This window comes from Rhinolophus ferrumequinum, chromosome 12 (genome assembly GCF_004115265.2).
Source record: "Rhinolophus ferrumequinum isolate MPI-CBG mRhiFer1 chromosome 12, mRhiFer1_v1.p, whole genome shotgun sequence".
In the NCBI taxonomy this organism is placed as follows: Eukaryota; Metazoa; Chordata; class Mammalia; order Chiroptera; family Rhinolophidae; genus Rhinolophus; species Rhinolophus ferrumequinum.
In genome coordinates, this window is record NC_046295.1 from 51053365 (window position 1) to 51073014 (window position 19650).

Genomic DNA, 19650 nt, shown 5'->3' on the forward strand with positions numbered 1-19650 from the left:
CAAAGCACCTCACTCAGTCCTGCTCATGCTTTCAGCCACCAAGTGTTCCCCCTTCTCCCCTCCTTACCCTCCTCTGCACGGGCCCCCAGAACAGTCTTCCAAACACAAATATGACCGGGTGTCCCAGCTCCCAGTGCCCCCTGACTCTCAACAGAAGCCCCTGAACCTCAGCCTGGCTCTCAAAGCCCAGACTGCCTGTCCCACCCCCTCTGCTGCCCCAGCTCCCACAGGCCCACCACTTCCCTGCCCTCCTTCCTCTGCCCCTCCCCCCACAGTTAGGGGGTAACTTCTGCCTCTCCACAGTGCTTCCCACAACTGGTATGTGTTTTTGCGGTGACACTGAGCCCAGTGGTGGGTGCGCTCAGGTGTGCAAAATTGATATTTCTCTATTTTATAAAAACTAAACATATGGTTGCACAACAGTGTGAATATACTTAATACCATAGAACTGCACACTTAAAAAGGGTTCAGATAATAAAACAAAACAAAATTAAACTAAATGTAACTCCTCTTCCAGGTCCCAGCTCCTGGAGTCAGTAGGAAGGTCATTTTGGGGGTCCCTTCTTACCCCATCCTTCCTACCTGTGCAGAGGTCCTGTGTGTTTTATTCTGTGATTCACGTGATGTCTGCTGAGATGCCCAGATTGGGAGCGCAATGGCCAGGATCCTCTCTTCTCCAGCCCATTCTGTCCCACGCCTAGGGCATCGTTCGGGAGTGTCTGAGGGCCCCACTTGTCCATGCAAACATATACCATCTGTTCATTTGGGGGGACTCTCTGAATTGCTTTGCCCCCTCTCTCCTCTCTGTAGCATAATCCCTTCAAGAAGCTTAGGTTTCCAGAAGGCCAGCGTCAGTAAGATATCTGTGGCTGACTCAGTTGACTCAGACTTGGACTTGAGAGCCTCACCCCAAGAAGAAAGCCCCCGCCTTCTGCCTGAAACAGGAAATGGAAGATTGTGGCTGGAACAAAACTCAGTTAACATCTCAGGAAGTTATCCCGGCACACTAACTCCTGCCTCAGGCAGTCAAATCTCTTGGGGGCAGAAATCAAAATGTATCCTTCCCTGCATATAGAGACACACACACATACACACAAGCCACAAAGCAGACACACACATACATACAAGCAAAGACACATGTATACAGAAACAATAAGCCTACCCACAGACACAGCATGCGTATGAAAACACACATCCATACAGAGAAACACGTGTCTGACACTCACTATACACATATCACATATCCAGGAAAATACAAATAAAGGGGTCCACAGGTCTCCATAATACACACACACATACAAAGGTAAACCTATCGACAGATTCACACAACAGCTGTCAGCAAATGTGTTTTGAACCAATGACTGAAAAAAGAAGTCAGAAATAAAGACGCAGATCCGTTTTCTAGAGATTGAGAGTGTGTGTGTACATGGACACTGGTGGGAGAGAGAGCCAGGCCGACATAGGGAAGGGAGAGATCCTGGCACCAAGGAAAGAGAATAATGGTTATTTATAGCGGCCAACTACTCACCTAGCCCTCATTTATTCATCTGTTCATTAAACAGTCACCAAGCTAGGTCCTCTGCTGGGCTAGGTAGGCAGAGAGGGCTGGGCCCCACCCTGTCCTCACATATGCACAGCCAGTGAGGAAGAGGGACCTATCCATGAGCACCTGTAACAAGAGTGGTGAGCGCTGTGACGGCAGATGGGCCGCCCACCTGTGGGCAGTAGTGGAATGTAGGCAATGTCAGGGAAACCTGAATTAAATATTGAACAAATAGGAGTTGGGATGAAAAAGATGAATGGGGAAGTCAACTTAGGCCAAAGGAATAGCTGGTAGGAAGGTGTAAATACTGTTTTAACAAATTACCATACATTTAGTGGCTTCAAACGGCACAAATTTATTCTCTTACAGTCTGAAGGTCACAGGTCTGAAATCAGTTTCACTGGGCGGAAGTGAAGGTGTAGGCATGGCTGGTTCTTTCTGGAGGCTCTGAGAGGAGTCAGTTTCCTTGTTTTTTCAGCTTCTAGCGGCTGCCTGTATTGCTTGGCTTGTGGACCCTTCCTCCATCTTCTAATCTCTGCTTCCATCATCCCATCACCTCCTCCTACATCTTTTCTATTAGGATGGTTGTGATTGTATCAGGACCACCTGATAATCCAGGATAATCTTCCCATATCAAGGTCCTTAATTTAATCACAGATGCAAAATTCCTTTGCCATGTAAATTAACTTTCACAGATTCTGGGAATTAGGATGCCGACATGTTTGGGCCATTATTAAGCCTACCACAGGGGGATGGCATATTATCTCACAATTTTCAAAATGTCCTCTAATGTATCTCATTATCCTCAGATTGAAGATGAGGAATCTGAGATTCCTGGAGGTTAAATGATTTGCCTTAAACCAAAAGAAATGGATGGATGGATACGATATAGATAGATAGATAGATAGATAGATAGATAGATAGATAGATAGATAGATAAACAGTCTTCATTATCTATGTCGAATGTTACCTTGGAGAAATCTGAGATCAAACTGAATTTCCCCCTTGTATGTGACTTGCTTTTTATACCTAGGTTCTTAAAATATTATTTTAGCCTCAAAGTTTGGTAACTAAATCAGTGTGTCTTAATGTCAGTTGTTCTGTATCAATTTTTCTGGTATACAGTGTGTACTTTCAATCTGACTATTCAGTTCTTCCTTCATTTCAGGGAAAGCTTTTCTGTATTTCATACCTTACTATCTTTTTCTGTTCCATTTTTGGAACCTCTACTTTAGGGCTGCCAACAATTACGCTTATGGTGGCTTGTCTTTGTCCTATTAACTTCACTCTAACAGCTTTACTATTTTTATCTTTGCCTATCACATTTATTCTTAATATCTCAAATCTTTCCTATACAACATTACCTTGATTTTCAGCCATACCTGTCCTGTGTTTTGTATTTCTAGTTTACTTATTACGTCTGTAATGGTATTGTTTTGGTCCTTTATTATTTTTCCTTAGTTCTATAATCTCCCTTTTTATCTCATCCTGTTGTTTTATCGTCTTGTCTTTGAGTTCTTGTTCTATTGATTTCATACTATTATTAAGGCCTTCTATAACAGGAAGAACTTTCCAGGAATCTGGAAAGTGTTTTCTTCTAGATTGGGTTCCTCATCTATTTTTTGTATTCTCTTCCTCATTCCTTTCCTTTTCCTCCCTTCTTCCCTTCTTTCCTTTCTTCCCATTTTCCCTCTTTCCTTCTCTCCCACTTTCCCTCTTTCCTGTGTCTGTGGTCTGTATGCCTAAAGGCCATACCATTTACTTTCCACTTACAACTATCTACCATGGGTCACTTTAACAGACCTCTCCCTGTTCTAGAGTGTAGGTCCTTGAGCCCCTTCTCATATTGTCTGAACCAGTTTCATCTGTCCTTGGGAGCTATGGTTTAAAAGCTGGTTGTTGCTTTCAAACATACCCACCCCATTTCTATGGCCTGAGGGTGGTTTGGCTGGGGCTGCCTCCTGACACTGATGGGGCCTGAGTGCTCTCTCTCCTCTGAAGCCTTGTTAGCTATCTTGTTCCAGCTGGGTGGTGGGGCACTCCCATCCTGTGAGCTATGGCTTGTCCCCCCAGCCTCAGCCCCACGCCTTGGAAGATGCCAAGCCATGGCAGCTCTTCTTGCCTCTCCTGGGGTCTCATGGCAGAACGTAGGGGCTTCTACTTACAAAGGGTTTTTTACAGACTTTTCCTAAGGCTACTTATTCAACAGTCCACTTCCCTCAGATTATAAGATATTAGTGAGAACTCTTGGTGTTTTGTTGACTCACCTTTTCTTAGCACTACTTTTGAGCACAGGATGAGGAGACATCCCACTCACTCATTGCACCAGAATCTTCTGTTACTTTCCTTGGCTATCCCATTTTAACGTTTAGGAAAAGAATTTCCTTGTTTGGTTGGACCTGAGTTTGAAGCAGCGTATTTGTTTTGCCTTTTGTTCATTTTGTTAGTTGGGGGTAGGATGGGGAAGAGTGAGTCTGTGTGGGCTTCACTTTGCCATCCTAACCCAGAGATCCTCAGCTTTGTCTTGTCCATACCTCTCCCCTCAGACCCCATCATCTGGGCAAAATCTTAGCAGCCCCCAGCCCTTTCAAGTCCCTGAGGTAAGACAGGAGCCTACAGGACTAGGTCTTAGCACATAGTAGGTGTTCAGTCCGTGGTAAAGAGGGAACGAACAAAGGAAGTGTTTCATGGAGGCAGCATCAGAGGAACCTCAAATGCTTCACAAGAGGGCTTCTAGGCAGGGCACAGCACGAACCAAGGCACGGGAGTAGGATTGATAGGAACACTGAGAGCGAAACCGGGCAGGGCAGAGGCGGTGGTGTCCAGCTGGAGGATTGCCAGCTGAAGGGAGCGGGAGGAGAGAGCTGGAGAAGAGGGCAGGCAGGGCCTAAGCATGCAGACTGGCCTGGGGGATGCCCCTGGGTGTGATCAAAACACTCAGCTCTTATATTTGGACTCCCAGGGAATACTATGGTGGGCAGGGGCAGGCACAGCTAGGGAAGCGTGATTCCTGTCTCTTCTCCCCATCTCAGCCCCCCCCAGGGAACCTTCATTGACTGCTTCACTCCCACTGTCTCCCTGTCCTGGTGCCCCAAGATGCTCCTGCTCTCTTCCCTATAGCCACAGGTAAGGCCTCGGCCATAGCCACACTTGGCACATCCTCCATCACAAGCTAAACACTCACACACCACACATGTCATTTAGTCACTCAAAAACATAATTGCATGGTTGCATACCATCACCACAAACTTGCGCGTGACGGCACAGTGACTGACACACGCTATTGCAGGCACACTTTGCACAGTTTGGCTCCCTCTCCGAGGCCTTTGCCTCTGATTCTCCTCAGAGCTTGCCCTGCCCCCTGGTGGCCACTCCCCAAGCCACTGCCCTTCTGAAAGGACCTAACTATCCTACCCAAAGAAGCTTCTAGCCTTGAAGACCCTCTTCCCTCACACTGGCATTGTCAGACCAGACCCCCTCAAATACACTCGCACATGTATCGGCCTCTCGCATCAGATGGGTGCTGTTAGGCAAGGCCTTCGCAAATACGGTGACCAATTGTCCCAGTTTGCTTGGGACTGAGGGGTTTCCCTGGATTTGAGATACTCAGTGCTAAAACTGGGAAAGTCCCAGGCAAACTAGGACTAATGGGTGATTCTAGTCTCAGTCCTATGTGCCTTCAGAGCAGTCTCTCTTCAGACTGGACCCTTCAGACACGTTCTAGATTGGCCTCTGACTGGCCCTTCCAAACCAGAGCTCTTCAGTAGCATGTCCCAGACCAGCCTCCCCTCAGACTAATCATGTCTGATTAGGGCCTCTCAGGCCCACTCCCCTTCAGATTAGTCTTCCCCATCAGGGTGGCCCTGTCAGATAAGTCCCCTCCAGCCTCTCTGCTCAGACTGACTTTATCAGACTCCCCTCCTTCCCCTCTGCTCTCCTCTGAGGAGAGGGAAGGATGTGAAGATTACATCCCAACCCTTCCTGCCTCCAGGGTTTTAGCCCTGCACCCCCAGACAGGTGCTACCATGGGGGGGGTCTTACCTCTACCTGGCCAAGTTCAGTAGCTCAGGGCTGTGGGCATGGCGAACAGGTGGGCCTCAAGACATAAACGCACACAGATACAGGGTGCAGAGCTTGGGGTTAGAGCCAAATATCCTGCGCGCTCTATGTGAGAATGGAGTGAGGGAGCTCACCAGCTCTGGGACATTCTCGGGGCCAGGCGCTGCCCAGGAGGGGTTCCTGTCTAGTGTCTCCCAACCACTCACCCTGTCTCCTGTCTGATGGCTGGGAGGCAGGTGGGGGTGTGTATGTGCCAACAGCCGCCTGCCCCGGAGCAGGAATAAAGGGCAAGCAGGTGGCCAAGAGGGGGCAGCAGAAGCCAGGACAGCCCCTGGCTCATGCCAGAGAGGGACAGCGGTCACAGGCTGGGGTGTGGACCATGGCAGGTATACGCAGAGGGAGGCAAAGAGAGGGAAGGACTGACAAAGTCGGGGAAAAGGCAGAGACACAGAGATGGGGATGGAGGTACATGCGGAGAGAGACTGAGACTCTGAGATGGTGATAGACACGCGAGACAGAGACAGAAAGGCAGAAAAAAGGATGATTGAGAGGGAGGTGGGCCAGAGAGGCGAAGACAGGGATGGAGACAGGGAAAGAGATGGCCAGAGAGACAGAGGGCAACAGAAATAGGAGATGGAGATATAGACAGAAATGGGACAGAGACACAGAGAAACACAAGGATAGGGCCAGGACAAAGGCATATTCAGAGATCAGAAAATCAGAGATCAGAGACAGAAAAAATAGGAATGGAGTCAGTGAGAAGAGGGTGGGGACATAAGCAAATTAGCATTATAGGAAAAGGTGTAAAGGAGGATCTCTATCCCCAGAGCACCTTCGGGGGAGCAAAGAGAACTAGTGAGCTGAGGCCAGGCTGCTCTGCACACTGGGCCTGGGATCCCACCCTCCCGGGTGGCCCCCATCAGCAGTGTTTTAATTCTACAGGTTCTGACTTAGCTCCAAGAACCGATGTCTATACTTAGCCCTAGCTCCCCTGAACTACCATGGGAAATAACGGATGTGGAGGGACAACATTCAGAGGCAGAGCAGCAGATAGTCAAGCCCCACCAAGGCGATCAGGCTCTGTGAGGTCAAGGGCCAGGACCCCCAAGACAGGATGACCACCCCAAGGCCCGGCCCAGTCCTGGTAAGAGGCAATGACACTACTCCTCTCACCACCTTGGGGCTCGGGAAGGAGCTGGGTCTCTCTCAGGGTTAAGGCAGGGAGGTACCCCAGGCCGCCTCTCCATCAGCCTCCCAGGCCCCAGCAGGCCCCTGCCCCTCCTCCTCCCCAGGCCCCACATAATTGCTTTCCCATGTTGCTAATGGAGGCCAGATTGCTGATGCCCAAGCCCTGGGTGGGCGGCGGGTGGGTCAGGGCTGACCAAAGCTCTCAAGGCAGAAAGACAGCACAGGAAAGGGGGAGGCTCAAACCCAGCCAAGGAATACAATGTCCGTGGCAAGAATGGGTGACCCCGTTCCCTTGACCACTGCTGGACCTGAATGCAGGTTCATGCCCAAGCCACACCTCGCAGGGACAACACAGAAAGGCAGAACTGGGGGTCCAGATTACAGAGGCAGGTCCACAGCCACTTAATAGACATCTATCCTGGGAGCCTCTGCCTGTGAACGAGGAGCCATAGCTGGCACTATTCAGCTTTAAAAGCCACAGGCCTTTTTACCTTGACACCAGACCTTTGCTTTCCCTGGGGTCTCCTGCCTGAAACACCCCTCTCCTCTAGTGCCCGGCCTGGAGGAGAGAAAGCCACTGTCACTCTGAGCCCCTCACCCAGCCCCACGTCCTGTCCAGGCCTGACTCATCAGTGCTTGAGGACTGTGAATACTCCTTTCAGGGCATGATCCTAGGGAGGTCCGGTGAGACCAGCAGGAATGTCCATTTTCAGACCCTGATCTGAGGAAAAAGGTTTGAATTGGGTGTATGACATGGGGGGATTCGTGGCTTAGTGGAAATGTGGCGCTCAGTACCCGCTGTGGGGAATGTGCCGAAGTCAGTGTGTTCATGGCTTTGACTCCACTTCTTTCTGCTTGTTCCAGCCACCCAGAGCAAGGCCACCCCTGACTTCCCAAGGTGGAGCTCTAGTCTAACCCTTTGTCCCCACCCCTCAGCCGGAGGTGCCTGCAAACTCAGCCCAGCCCCAGACATTTTCTGCTAAGAAGCCACAATGAGGTGGCTTCCACATGTGGGGGCTGGGCCTGAGGAGGCCTGGGGCAGCCAGGGGCCCATCCTCTGAGGAGAAATCAAAGGGATCCTGGAGTCCCAGTTTGGGAACTAGAAGGATATGGGCAGGTATAGAGCTGGACCAAAGATTGGGCACCTGTAAAACCAAAGCCCGCTCTCCCCTGCGCATACTGAGTCCTAACTGTAATCTCAGCCTGGGCTGAAACTTGTACTCCACATTTCCAGTCCTGAAGCCCTGATCCCTAGTCACATTCTAAGTGGCCTCCTTCAGGCAGCCTCCTGCCTGTCCAAGCCCAGGCCACTCTGTGCTCTGAGCCCTAAGGTCTGGCTGAGCTCCAGGCCTGATGTGCTAGAATCTCTGCAGTGTTACCTAGATGGCAGGAATGACAACCACACCAAGGGTGAAGCCTGGCCTCTTCCCCTTCTTGCATCTCTGCCCGTGGGTGTAAAGCCCAGGTCTGGGCACTCATGGAGGGCAGCTCCGGAGACGACCCCTGACCAGCTTCTGCCGTGCTAGGATCCAGCAGCCTCTAAGACTGACTGGATACCCCCATGTGGAACCTGCCTCACTGGGACCCCTCATTCCCTACAACTCTGCCCCCAACCTCCGGGGAGCCCTACCCCCCAAAGAAATAGAAAGCCTCATCCCCAGACATATCTTACTGAGAACTGAACTGCGTCTCTCTACCTGTACGGAGAGCTGTCTCTCTCCAACTACAATTTCTTCCTCCTCCAGGCTTGAAGGGGAGGGATCCTTGGAGGAGGCATACCCTCCCAAAGGGGTCAGGTCCAAGGACTCATGAAATGGTGACGTTTAATGAGAACCCCTTCACCCCACCCCTGTATATACATCTATAAAAAATTCAAATACAGCAAGTTACCACTGAGTCAGACTAGAAGGGACTGACAGGGCATTAAATACTGTGGGATAGGAGCAGGGAAAGGGGAGAGTCGTACAAAACAGGAGCAGAGGTGGGGGACTGAAAAGTGTGGGTGCTGGGGGGAGGGGGATGGCTGGGCCCCCCCCACCAGTGTCAGGAGCTTATAATCTGATGGTGGCAACAGAGACCCTGGGACAGACAGGAGGCTGGGGCAGGAGGAGAAATTGTGGATATGAGGGGCTCCCCTCAGGCCCCCCAAGGGCTCCTGGGAGTCGCTGGCATTGGAGGGTCCAGCCCAAGGGGGCAAGGTGGGGGGGGTCTTTGGTGGGTGGGTTAGCTGCATGGCCCTCCTCCCCTGAGGGAGGGAGGAGGGCCGGCGTGGTATGGTGGGGCTGGGGGGCGGCAGGCCCGGGCCAGCAGGGGTCTCTACAAATTGTGTCTGAAGAGAATGCAGAAGGTCCTCCTGCCCATGTGCAAAATAGAAACCGGGGTCTGCGGGCTCAGCTCCGGCCTCCTGCTCCTCTGCAGGTGCGCTGGCATGACCTCATGGGATGCCGGGCTCTAGAGAGACAGGGAAGGGGGTGTAAGGGACGAGGGAGGGATGGAGGTCCCCTCAGGCGCCCCTCTGCCGCCCGCCCCACCTCACTTGACGTACCAGATCAGAAGACTGCTGGCAGTGGCGGCAGCGGCAGCCAGGGCCAGAATGACAGGGACACTGACCAAGAAGGGTACTAAGGGTCCTCCGCCGCTGCCCAGCTCCCCGGGGTCACAACTCTTCGTGGTGGGTGGGGGTGCCAGTGAGCTGGTAGTGCTGGTCGTGGTCTCTGGGGAACATGGGGGAAACTCAGGGCAGGACCGGGGCGGGAGTCCCACCCAGATCTGGGGGTTCAGGAGAAGCACTATCCCTGCTTCCTGTATCAAACTAGTGATCCCTCCCTCATTAGACAGCCCTTGCCTCCCTCATCAGACAGATCCTGCTTCCCCAAGGCTCCTAGACGACCCTTCCACCCAATGGCCTCTACCAAGAATGTCCAGATAGCCAGGACCGGGGACAGCAGGGCCTGGATAGACACAAGGGAGTTGACAGCCACAGAGTGTGGAGACCCCTGGACAGAGGCTCCAAGTCCTACAAGGAGTCAGAGGGAGCAGGAGAAAGCCAGGTAACAGTGCAGGCGACCGAGAGCACAGGGGGCAGGGCGGGCTCACCCGGGGCCTGGGCCTCGGTGGTGAGGTGTCGGGGTTCCTCAGTCCAGGGCGTGGCATGGGCGGCCACGCTCCAATCACTCCACGTCCCGATCTCATTGTCCTTCGCCGCCACCTGGATGATGTACTCCTTTCCAGCGTAGGCATCTGTGATGGTGTGTGCTGTGCCATCCGACAGCTCCACCTGCAGCCAGGGGATGGAGGGGGGTGGAGGGGACCCCTGGGGGTCAGAAGAGTGAGGCACCCCCAGAGGAAGTGAGAACACTTCTGGGGAGAGAAAAGTGAAGACACTGTCCCCTGGAGGGAATGAGGACTTCCCCGGGGGAGATAGGGAATATTGAGAATATTCCTGTGGGAAAGTAAAGACATCTCAGGGAGGAGACCCTGAGGGAGGGAGGCTGTTCCTGAAGGAGAGTAAGAAAATCTTTAGGGAGACTGGAAGCACCCCCAGGGAAGAATAAGGAGGACTTTGCTCATTGTCTGGACTCTGCTGTCATCCCAGCTCTCTCACAACCCCCAGCCTGAGACCTGACCTCAGTCCCAGCCTGGAGGTGACAAGAATGGCACTATGCACCCCTCTCCCATCAAGAAGCAGTTTAGGGGGAAAGTTACAACGACATGGAGCCAGGCTGCCTGAGTCCAAATTTTAGCTGCATCTCATACTTAGCTAAGTTACCAAATTACTTAACTTCCACCAGCCTTGGGGTCTTCATCTGTAAACTGGTGTTAACAATCTATCTCACAGGGTTATAATGAGGACTCAGGTACATGGTAAGCACCAAACAGACTTCAACCATCTGTCACCGCCATGGATTCCAGCTCAAAGCCTGGGTTCCCAGATTCCCAGTGCACCCACCAGCCGGGCCCAGCTGGGCCTCCCCCTCGGAAGCCCTCAGTGTGGTCATCACCCTGCCTGAGGTGGAAAGCGGTTGGGGGCAGCTCCCGGGGTGGCAGGACAGCAGAGCAGCTGCTCCATTTCCTCCTGGACGCATCACCACCCCACCCCCGCCCCAGCCGGCCTTATCCTGCTGGTCTCCCCCCCACTCTGGGCTGGCCTGCCTGTCCGGCGCCCCTCCCAGGCCCAGGCTGGGCTCTGGTTCATCTCAGCAGCACCCGCTGCCTCATTAAGCCGCCTCGTAAACAGGGGCAGCCGGTGGGGGCGGAGGAGGGGGCTGCTCTGGGCCACGTCTGGCCTCAGGGCTTTTTTGGTCCCTGTTCCAATCTAACCCCTCCAGAAAACGGGTCTGGGCTACCTGACCTGACAGGCTGTGAGTACATGCATGCGCGTGTATGTGTATTTGTGTGTGTGCAGCTGGGTCCAAGTGGAGTGGGAAGCCCCTCCAATTCCCCAAGTCTGTGGCCCTGATGCAGGAGGCACTGGTAAAGGTCAGGGTCAGAGTGAGAGCCGTTCTGGGGCCCAGGGCTGAGCGTAGTAAGTCCTACTCCCAGCCCTGGAAGATCGGGGGGCCCCACAGACCCTCCTTTCCTGGAGCTGGGCTCCAGTTCCACCTCTGGTCCCTTAGTTTCCTTTTGCTCTGCAAAGACCACCTCTGATTGAGTAGCCCCGTATCCTTCAGCTCCTTCTCCGTCTTGCCAGGCTCCTCCTCTGATTCTGTCCCTTAGACTTCCACATCTGTTTTTCCCCAAAGGGAGAGAGCCATGGGGAACAGATCAAATTATCACCTCCTTGGTGGGCTCATGGTGGGCACCATACCTCTAGGAATATGTCCCAGAAGCCCAAGGTCCTCCTGGCAGCCATATCTTCTAGGCCTGAGCACTTCTTGTTAGGTGTCACTGATCCCTTAATCCACGCCCTTAAGGAACAGCTCCTCAATTGGCAGGAATTCACTAGTCACTAACATCTACCTCACCTGGGTCTCCTGGTCTCCCTGCTGAGTTAGGACCAGAGCAGAAGACATGGGGAACCCAAGCTAGGTCCCAGCACTTGCCTGCCCCTTGTCCATGCGGAGACAGCCGGACCTCATGGTGCAATTACTGGCCTGTATCTCTCATTCTTCCTGAAAATCCAAGGGACATTTTCCTCCGCTCTCCCCATTGCACCCCCTCCCAATCGTACACCTGCCTCTCTCCAAGATCAAGGATCAGGGAGAGCAGATTCTGTTCAGAGCAAAACTCAAGTTCAAAAGTGCCATAAATCTAGCCAGCCGCAATGCCAATGAGACATGGAACAAGGCTAGCACGTGCCACAGGCCACACATATTTTGCTCCGCCCACATCAGTGTGGGGGTCAGCTCTGCCCATGGTGGAGGCCAGTGCATGGTCTTGGCATGTTAGTCATAGGCACGTATGGAGCATGGGTCCTGCTGGGGACCACGTGTGTGCGTGCATGTTCCCGTGTGTGTGGTGGGCAGTATGCCAGGTCCACTGCAAGGCGTGTGCACTGCGACGCGCAGGGCTGCTGCCTGTAGCTCGTTAGCGGGGGAGGGGGGCTTGTGAAACTAGACCCTGGTTATTAGCAATGCATTAGGCGCGGGCAGCTGGCCAGGCGGGAGGGACTCCGGACTCTGTCAGGGAACATGTGAGCGTGTGAGCAGCCTTTGTGGGGGCCAGGCCTGCAACCCCAACAGGCGCCCTGGAATCGAATTACGCACTTTAAAGGCTAGCCAGGAGGGAGGCATGAGGAGATTGGGCTGGAGCCTGGTGGATGCAGTGGGGATACAGGTTGACCCCCAGGTGCCAGCCTGGGTTGCCCCATGAAGCACCCACCCAGCTCCGGTCCTAGCCCACAGGCCTCACGGGCCACATAGAGCTCCCAAAACCCTCCGGGCCCAGGGTTCTCAAGGAGAGAGAATCTCGTCTGCCCCAAACCCCTGGCTGCTCCCCAGGTTCTCTATCACCGCTTGATCAACATCCCAGCCCACAGTCTGACTCCACACTGCCCCTTGTCCACTGCGGAGTTCCTAGCCCATGCCACCTTCTGACCCATAACCTTAAGCTGACCCCTAAGCTAGATCTGACTTTGGAGCCCTGACACTAGTCATGGCCTGAATTCACACCCTGAACCAAACTTGACTCCATTGCCTGATTCTGACCCCTTGAGCCCATCTGTGAGTCCTTGAGGACAGGAACTGTCCTGGCCCTTGGGGCCAGCACAGGCCCAGAGCCCGGGCCAGAGTATACAAGGGAGATGCCTGATCAGGGCTGAGAGCCACAGGTAAGGAAACTGCCTGCCCTGCCTGCCATTTCCCTTCCAGAATTTCTCTCCACAACCCTGGGGAGCTACAAAGATAGACATGTTTCCATTGCACTAATGGGGGGTCATTGGGAACCCCTAAGGCCCTTGGATCAGGACACCTCCCTCAGCTCCACCCCTCCTCTGAGGGCTACCTGGCACCTTCTACCCTGGGAAAGCCTCTCTGACTGCCCTCAGGCGTCACACTGGAGCAGCTCCCAGCAGGGGTACGGGTGCCTCCCATGCCAGGTGGCTCTGCTTTAGGCACTCGGGATCTGGGCAAGGCAGAGCACTCACATGCTGCCACTGGTCCAGGATGAGGGGTCGGTAGCGCAGAAAGAACTTGAGAGGAAAGGACTCAGGGTCGGGCCAGGTCGAGGGGGTCTGCCACGTCACCTCTAGCCGGCGAGGGTTGCTGGGCACTGGCCGGGCTACCACATTTTCTGGAGGGTCAGGCTTCACTGTTCAGGAGACATAGCTTCATTACCACACTAGCCTCTGGGGAACAACCCTACTTCGTCAACCCAGCCACCATGTCCACCATCTCACATCACCAACCATTGTCACCATCATGGTTGCCACCCATCTTCTCTGTTGTCAAGTCTGGCAACTACCATTAACCACCATCTCATTACTTCTACCTCTCACGTCCCTGTCATCACCAATGACTGTCACTAGCTCACGATATCAACATCCCAAATGTCATTCTACCAGCCCAATCCCATCCAATTACTAAGCCTATATGATGGCTCCACCGTTACCACCATCACGCCCATCGTCACCTGGATCACTCCCATCCTGCACCAGCACCATACACTCCCCCAAGTCTGGCTTTTCAGTTCCAAAGTGAGACGTGGCTTCCCTTGGAAGAGTCTGGGTTTAAAGCTGCTCTGTGGGTCAAGGTTAAAAGACAATCCACAGGTGTTGAGGATCTGATGGGAGCATCTAAAGGGCCAGCTCATATAGAAACAGTCTGGCTGGGGACCTAGCCATGAGGTGGGGGTATTGGGGCAAGCAGAGGGTCTGGCTGGGTCTGGCTAGAGGTAAGAGAAGCCATGAGGTCTGGTTGGGATGGGGCAGGGCAGGAAGAGGGTCTGGCTGGGATGGGGCAGGGCAGGAAAAGGGTCTGGCGGGGATGGGGCAGGGCAGGCAGAGGGTCTGGCGGGGATGGGGGTGGTGTGGAGGGCGGTATCTGTCCCAGTCCTGTCTCCTATTCTGACACCTCATTCATCACAGGCCGTAAGGAAGCCATTAGCGTGTTGGGGGGGGAGGCTGCAGCTGCACAAGGGTCTGGCCCAGCCTGCCCCCCTCCCCCTCTCATATGCTCTAGGAGCCAGAGAGATGATGGGAAGAGCTGCTGGAGAGGTCTCTCGGCCCCTGCAGGTAAAGGACATTCATTCAAATGTTCACAGGTATATACATGCCATGCATATGTGTATACACGCCACATGTACTTGTGCACACATGTGAACATCCCACCAATGCACATATACACCTCTGGCACACACACCCACGTACACATTCCCACTGGAGTAAGCAGCAGGGACCCTCCCCCCATTCCCACGCACCAATGGTGAACTCGTCGAAGGTGATAGCTGTGGCGTTGTGGCCCAGGGCATTGCTGACACTTATCGAGACCTTGTATTTGATGGTGGAGAACAGGTGTATGTAGCGGATGTGGCAGCGGTTCTTGAGGGCTGGGTCCTTCTCACAGACCATAATTTTGGAGCCGTGCCTGGGGAGGGGTGAGGCCCAGGCACTGTTACCAACATCAAGGGGCAGGTGGGGCAGAGGTTGGGGGAAGGTCAAGCCCAAAGCTGGGCTGAGCTAGGATCTGGACTGAGGGCAGGCGGGTGAGGGGAGGGGAGAGGTCAGGGTTGGAACCGGGTCACAGGCGCATCTACTCACAGCACAGTCACATTGAAGGTGTTGGGGATGTAGGTGGGGGCAGGCAGATGCCAGCTGCAGTAGAAGCCCTTGGGGTAAGTGTTGGAGCGGCAGCTGAGCACGGGCTCCCGTGGCGGCACTGGGGGTGAGGACAGCAAGGTCAGGGCATTCTTGGAGCCCCAATTCCCCTGCACTAGTGTGGGGACAGGTGGGCCCCAGAACCCCAGCTCTCCCCCTTCCAACCCATCAGCAATGCCAGAGGTTGGTTGGGGGGGACTGTCAACGAGGGTCTGAGGCTTCCCAGGCCACAGAGAGCCAGATGTTTAATTAAAGAAAAACAAGGGCTGTAAGAAGAGGGAGCCCCCCGCCACCTGCTCAATGGAGGCAGGAACTGCGAGGAGCAGGGGGCTGCGGGCCTCAGCTCATCAATCACAGGATGGAGGTGACGTCTGGGGGAATCAGCCCCAGCTCCAATCTCCTGCCACATCATGGCCATTCCCAGAGCAAGATTGTGCAACAGAGGCTGAGGGAGGTCTCAACTGAGTCCTCCGGTGGCTGGGATGATCAGGGTACCCTCCCTGGAGAAGAGACACCCCAGGCTTCCCCTCAGTAGAGACTGAGAAACAGCAGGACAGGCCTGGTGGTTCCACAGCAAAGCACTGGGTGGCTGTCCACATGTGTATCTGTGTGTATACGTGCCTGGATGCATGGGTGTACATCTTATATGTGTCTGCGTGTGACATGAACGAGTGACCTGTGATGGAATGTGGGTACATGTGTAGGAGTGTGTATGTGCAGGGCTCTCAGAGTGCGTGTCCATGTATGACACCCATGTGTGGGTGTGTGCACGGGCCTGTTGAGAGGAAGCTGCCATTCCCTTGGTGTGTACCTCACCCCAGCCCCAGCACCTTTAAGAAGCCCTTTACATGGTCAGCTGTCTTCACTCTGAAATGAGGCAGCCCAGAGAAGGAGAGGGACCTGCCTGGGGTCACACAGGAAGCCAGAGCTGGGAGTAAACCCAAGGATGGAGATACCCACCTACATAACCACACACACACTTGGGAAGTCTTTTCTGCTGTCTAATCACACTGTTTGCTGCCGTGAGCTGTCCAGCTGTCCCACCCTCAGGCATTGGGTAAGGCGTGAGGACAGCCGGCTCAGGTTCCTGGAAGGAGGCAGCTTCTGTGATCTGACCCAGGCAAGGAATGTCCGTGTTGGCTCCAGGGACACTGACACCTCCTGCCTGTGCCCCCCTCTTCTCCCCCACCCCCTGCCTGACAGGTGGACAGGAAATGGGAGGGGGCAGCTCAATAAGCCAGGGACAGTGAAGGGGAGTGCATGTCTATGCTTGCTGAGTGGCCATGGTGACACATGGGGAAATGTGGGCTTCTATCCACAGTGTGCACATGACTGTGACTCTATGTGATTGCGTGTACATGTCCAGTATGTATGAAGTATGTATGTATTTATGTATCTAAGTACATATTGGGGCCAGATCCCCAGGGCCCCATCTGGCTTTGCAGCAGGAGAGATGAGAGGGTAAGAGAGGCATCAGGTGTAGCAGATAGAGTGAGCAATGCTGTGGGCAGAGATGGCTCCATGCCCCAGGCCTGCAAAGGAGAGCCAGAGCCCAGCTGAACCCACACAAGGGGCAACCTACATTCTGCCCACTGCTGTCTGCCACCCCTGGGAAGCCTTTCTGGCCCCATGTCCATCTTGTGTCTGTTCCACGTTCATATTGTGTGCCTGTTGTATCCCTTCCCTATCTGCCCAGGGGCTCAGAGGCCTGGGGGGGGGGGGGCGGCCAAGGACACAGGAAGTGCCTTGTGGGGGCCTGTGGGCCAGGCCAGAGTTGGCAGCCAACCCAGGAGGAAAGGACATTCCGAGGTCGGCAGAAAAGCCTACACTCCCCCCTCCTGCCGCTACCCGCCCTTACCCCCAGCTTCAAAGGAGAAGGGCACTGGGGGGGGGACTGAAGCCTGCAGAGTCAGCTCCCTGCTGCCTGGGACTCTTGGGAGGGCAGAGCAGGCAATGGCACTGGACTCACAGGCCCCCACCCCCTGCCAGCCTCCCTACTGACCAGTTTCCATTCCTCCAATCTTCACCCCTCAGACCAGCCTCCCCCTCAAACCAGTTCCCCCCTCTAACTGGGAAGGTCATGGGGGACCAGGCAGGGCTTTGTCTGTCATCTGGCTACTCCTGCCTGGCCCTGGGCCCTGAGTAGGGAAGGGCTTGAGTTTCCTGACAGGGACCAGGTTTCTCAGAGGGGAAAGGAGGAAAGAAAAACAAAAGGAAGAAAAGGAGTGACTTGCTGCAGCTGGAGCCCAGCTGAGGGGCCGGGTGGTGGAGGTGGGGTGCTGTGAGAGACCAAGTGTGAGGCTGTAGGGCAGTGTGCAATCAGGAGGCCTGTTGTGAGTGTTTGGAAGACAGTGAGATTGTGAGGCTGTGTAACTCGGAGAGGCTTCACGTGTATGACAGACTCTGGGCAGCCATGTAACTGTGTGATTCGGTGTGTGCCTGGATGACGGTGTGTGTGACTCAGGATGAGGCTGTGGGATTTTGAGATGATTTATTATGCATAAGGTTGTGTGGCCGACGTACTCTATGAGAGCATGTGTACATGTGCCACTATGTCTGAAACACAGCGACAGCGAAACAATATACCTAAGACACTGTGTATGAGATGGGGCTCAAGCCTAAATGTATTTTCCAAACGGGGTGTGGGAAGATGCCCAGAATTCCAGTGTTTTCACACATCAGCTGGACACCGTGTGAGAGCATGGTAGAGAATGCGTGAGCAAAAGCTCACACACATACGTATCATAGGATATACACTCTAGGCATACTGGTGTGTTCCTGGATGCCTAGGCATCCTGAGTTTCCCCTGGTGGGGGCTCCTGAGATGCCCAAGGGAGGCAAGAGCCTGTGGCAGGGTGTCCCTGAATCCCATGCGGGGTTGTGTGTGCGTGTACATGTGTGCGTGTGCCCCTGCTGGCTCGGGGTTTGTTTGTTTTCCTCCTAATTGGCTTGTTTTTCCATGTCCAGCCCACCAAACCGCATGTTTTTCCTCTCATCTCGCCAGCCCGCCTGGGCTGGAGCCCCCAGCACGCACGAGGCCTGCCCACAGGCCCAGAGAAAAGGAGGGGCAGGCTGCCCACACCCCTGGCCAGGCCCGGCCAGATCAGGCTGGGTGGGGCAGGGTGACCCTTCCAATTTCAGCCCTGCCCAGGCCCCATCCACATTTCTCCTTCTGCCTGGCATTCAAGGCCCATGGCCTGTCCCAACCTTATCTTGTGGTTTCCCTCGACGCACCCCAACTTCTGGACTCCCAAATGTCCCCCTCCTGCCTCCTCAGGCTGCTCTTTCCTTTCCAGCCAAACAGGGCTGAGGATAAAGTAGGGCTGAACCAGGGGCTCTGGAGTTCCCATACTGACCAACCAAATATAAAATTTAAAAAACTGGACAAGGAACTGTCTAATTTAAATTTAGTCGCTTAATCTCTGACTTGTTTTAGCTTAAAATCAGAATGACACTGCATCAGCCATATCTAGTAAACAAAAGACTACTACTAAAAGGAACCCTGCGATCCTGTTTCCTAATGTGGGGGGGTCCTTTCATCATTCTGGGACAGGAACCCCTCAGAGCTGTTGGTGAGTATTCACCTGAGGGCAGAAAGGTGGATCAGGAGAAAGCAATTCAGGGATCGGTCTGGTTAAGAGGACTTTCAACAGAATATTTTTATGATCAGGTTCCCGTGGAAATAGAGACATGAAAATCATATATGTTTAGCATAAATATTAAATAATTTTTTGTTTGAATGATCCATAAATCAGGGGTGACTTTGTCCTGTTCTCTGAGCATTGGCAAGAAGGATAATTTGATATCGAGTGTTGCCAAACCCGGTCTCGTGTTACTAATATAAAGTGACTGAAACAATCATGATTAATGTCCCCTGTTCCTCTGAACAGTGCTTGAGAAGGAAATAAGGCAATGAGAGATAAGTACCTGTTACTACTGCTACAGCCAATTCAGGGCCAGCTGTCCTCTGACAAGCAAGGCCTGGGGAGTGGTCAGCACTATAAAGGTCTGGGCTCTGGTCACAACAGAGCAGCTGTGGGTATGTCTTGTGGATACAGACTACAGTCATTACTTCTAGACCCAATTCCGCTCTAATGAGCCCTCAAAGAAGGTCAAGTCATCAGGAATGGGGCCCAGGGTCACCAAGGCCCAGCCATCACTGCCAGCCTTGTCCATCCTGAGGGCTTGTGGGGTTCAAACTGAGAAGACAGGAGTGTGGGTAACGGTGCCAAGTAGGCTTCCATGGCACTCAGTATATGGCCTTTTTCCCATGGAAAAATGGCCCAGGGCAGGGCTGAGTGCTCCACTTCAGGTGGGTCAGGGAGGACTCCCAGAGGCTGGTCCTGCATTTCTCGACCTGGCCAACAGGGGTCACTCCACTCCTGGCTTACAACTAAGCCATTTGGTTAGGAATGCTACCTCTCCAGTTTTAACACAGCAAAGGCTTTTCTGTGGGGAAGGAATATCCCCACCAAAACATATTTCCACCTCTCCTCTAGCCCTACCAGTGGGTCAATATTTTTGTAAAGGACCCTGAGCAACCCATGGTTGTCCACACCAATCTCCTGTCAATGAGGCAAGGGCCTGCTCCCAGGTCACTCAAGCATCT

The 19650-nt window shown here is 53.6% G+C and overlaps 1 protein-coding gene across 5 annotated transcripts in view; it reads right to left on the minus strand.

The window, feature by feature from the left end:
* Positions 1–1262: 1262 nt before the first annotated feature.
* Positions 1263–19650, minus strand: part of CNTFR (ciliary neurotrophic factor receptor) — a 44988-nt gene continuing 26600 nt past the window's right edge. For 3 of the 5 annotated variants that reach the window (XM_033122909.1, XM_033122908.1, XM_033122911.1), the window contains 6 exons: positions 14985–15102; positions 14645–14811; positions 13374–13537; positions 9887–10067; positions 9336–9504; positions 1263–9241 (listed from right to left, as the gene is read on the minus strand). In XM_033122909.1, coding sequence (XP_032978800.1) covers position 9241; positions 9336–9504; positions 9887–10067; positions 13374–13537; positions 14645–14811; positions 14985–15102 — 800 coding nt within the window. In that variant the 3' untranslated portion in view covers positions 1263–9240. The remainder of the gene's footprint in view (positions 9242–9335; positions 9505–9886; positions 10068–13373; positions 13538–14644; positions 14812–14984; positions 15103–19650) is intronic. The other 2 variants (XM_033122907.1, XM_033122910.1) reach the window with 2 other exon arrangements.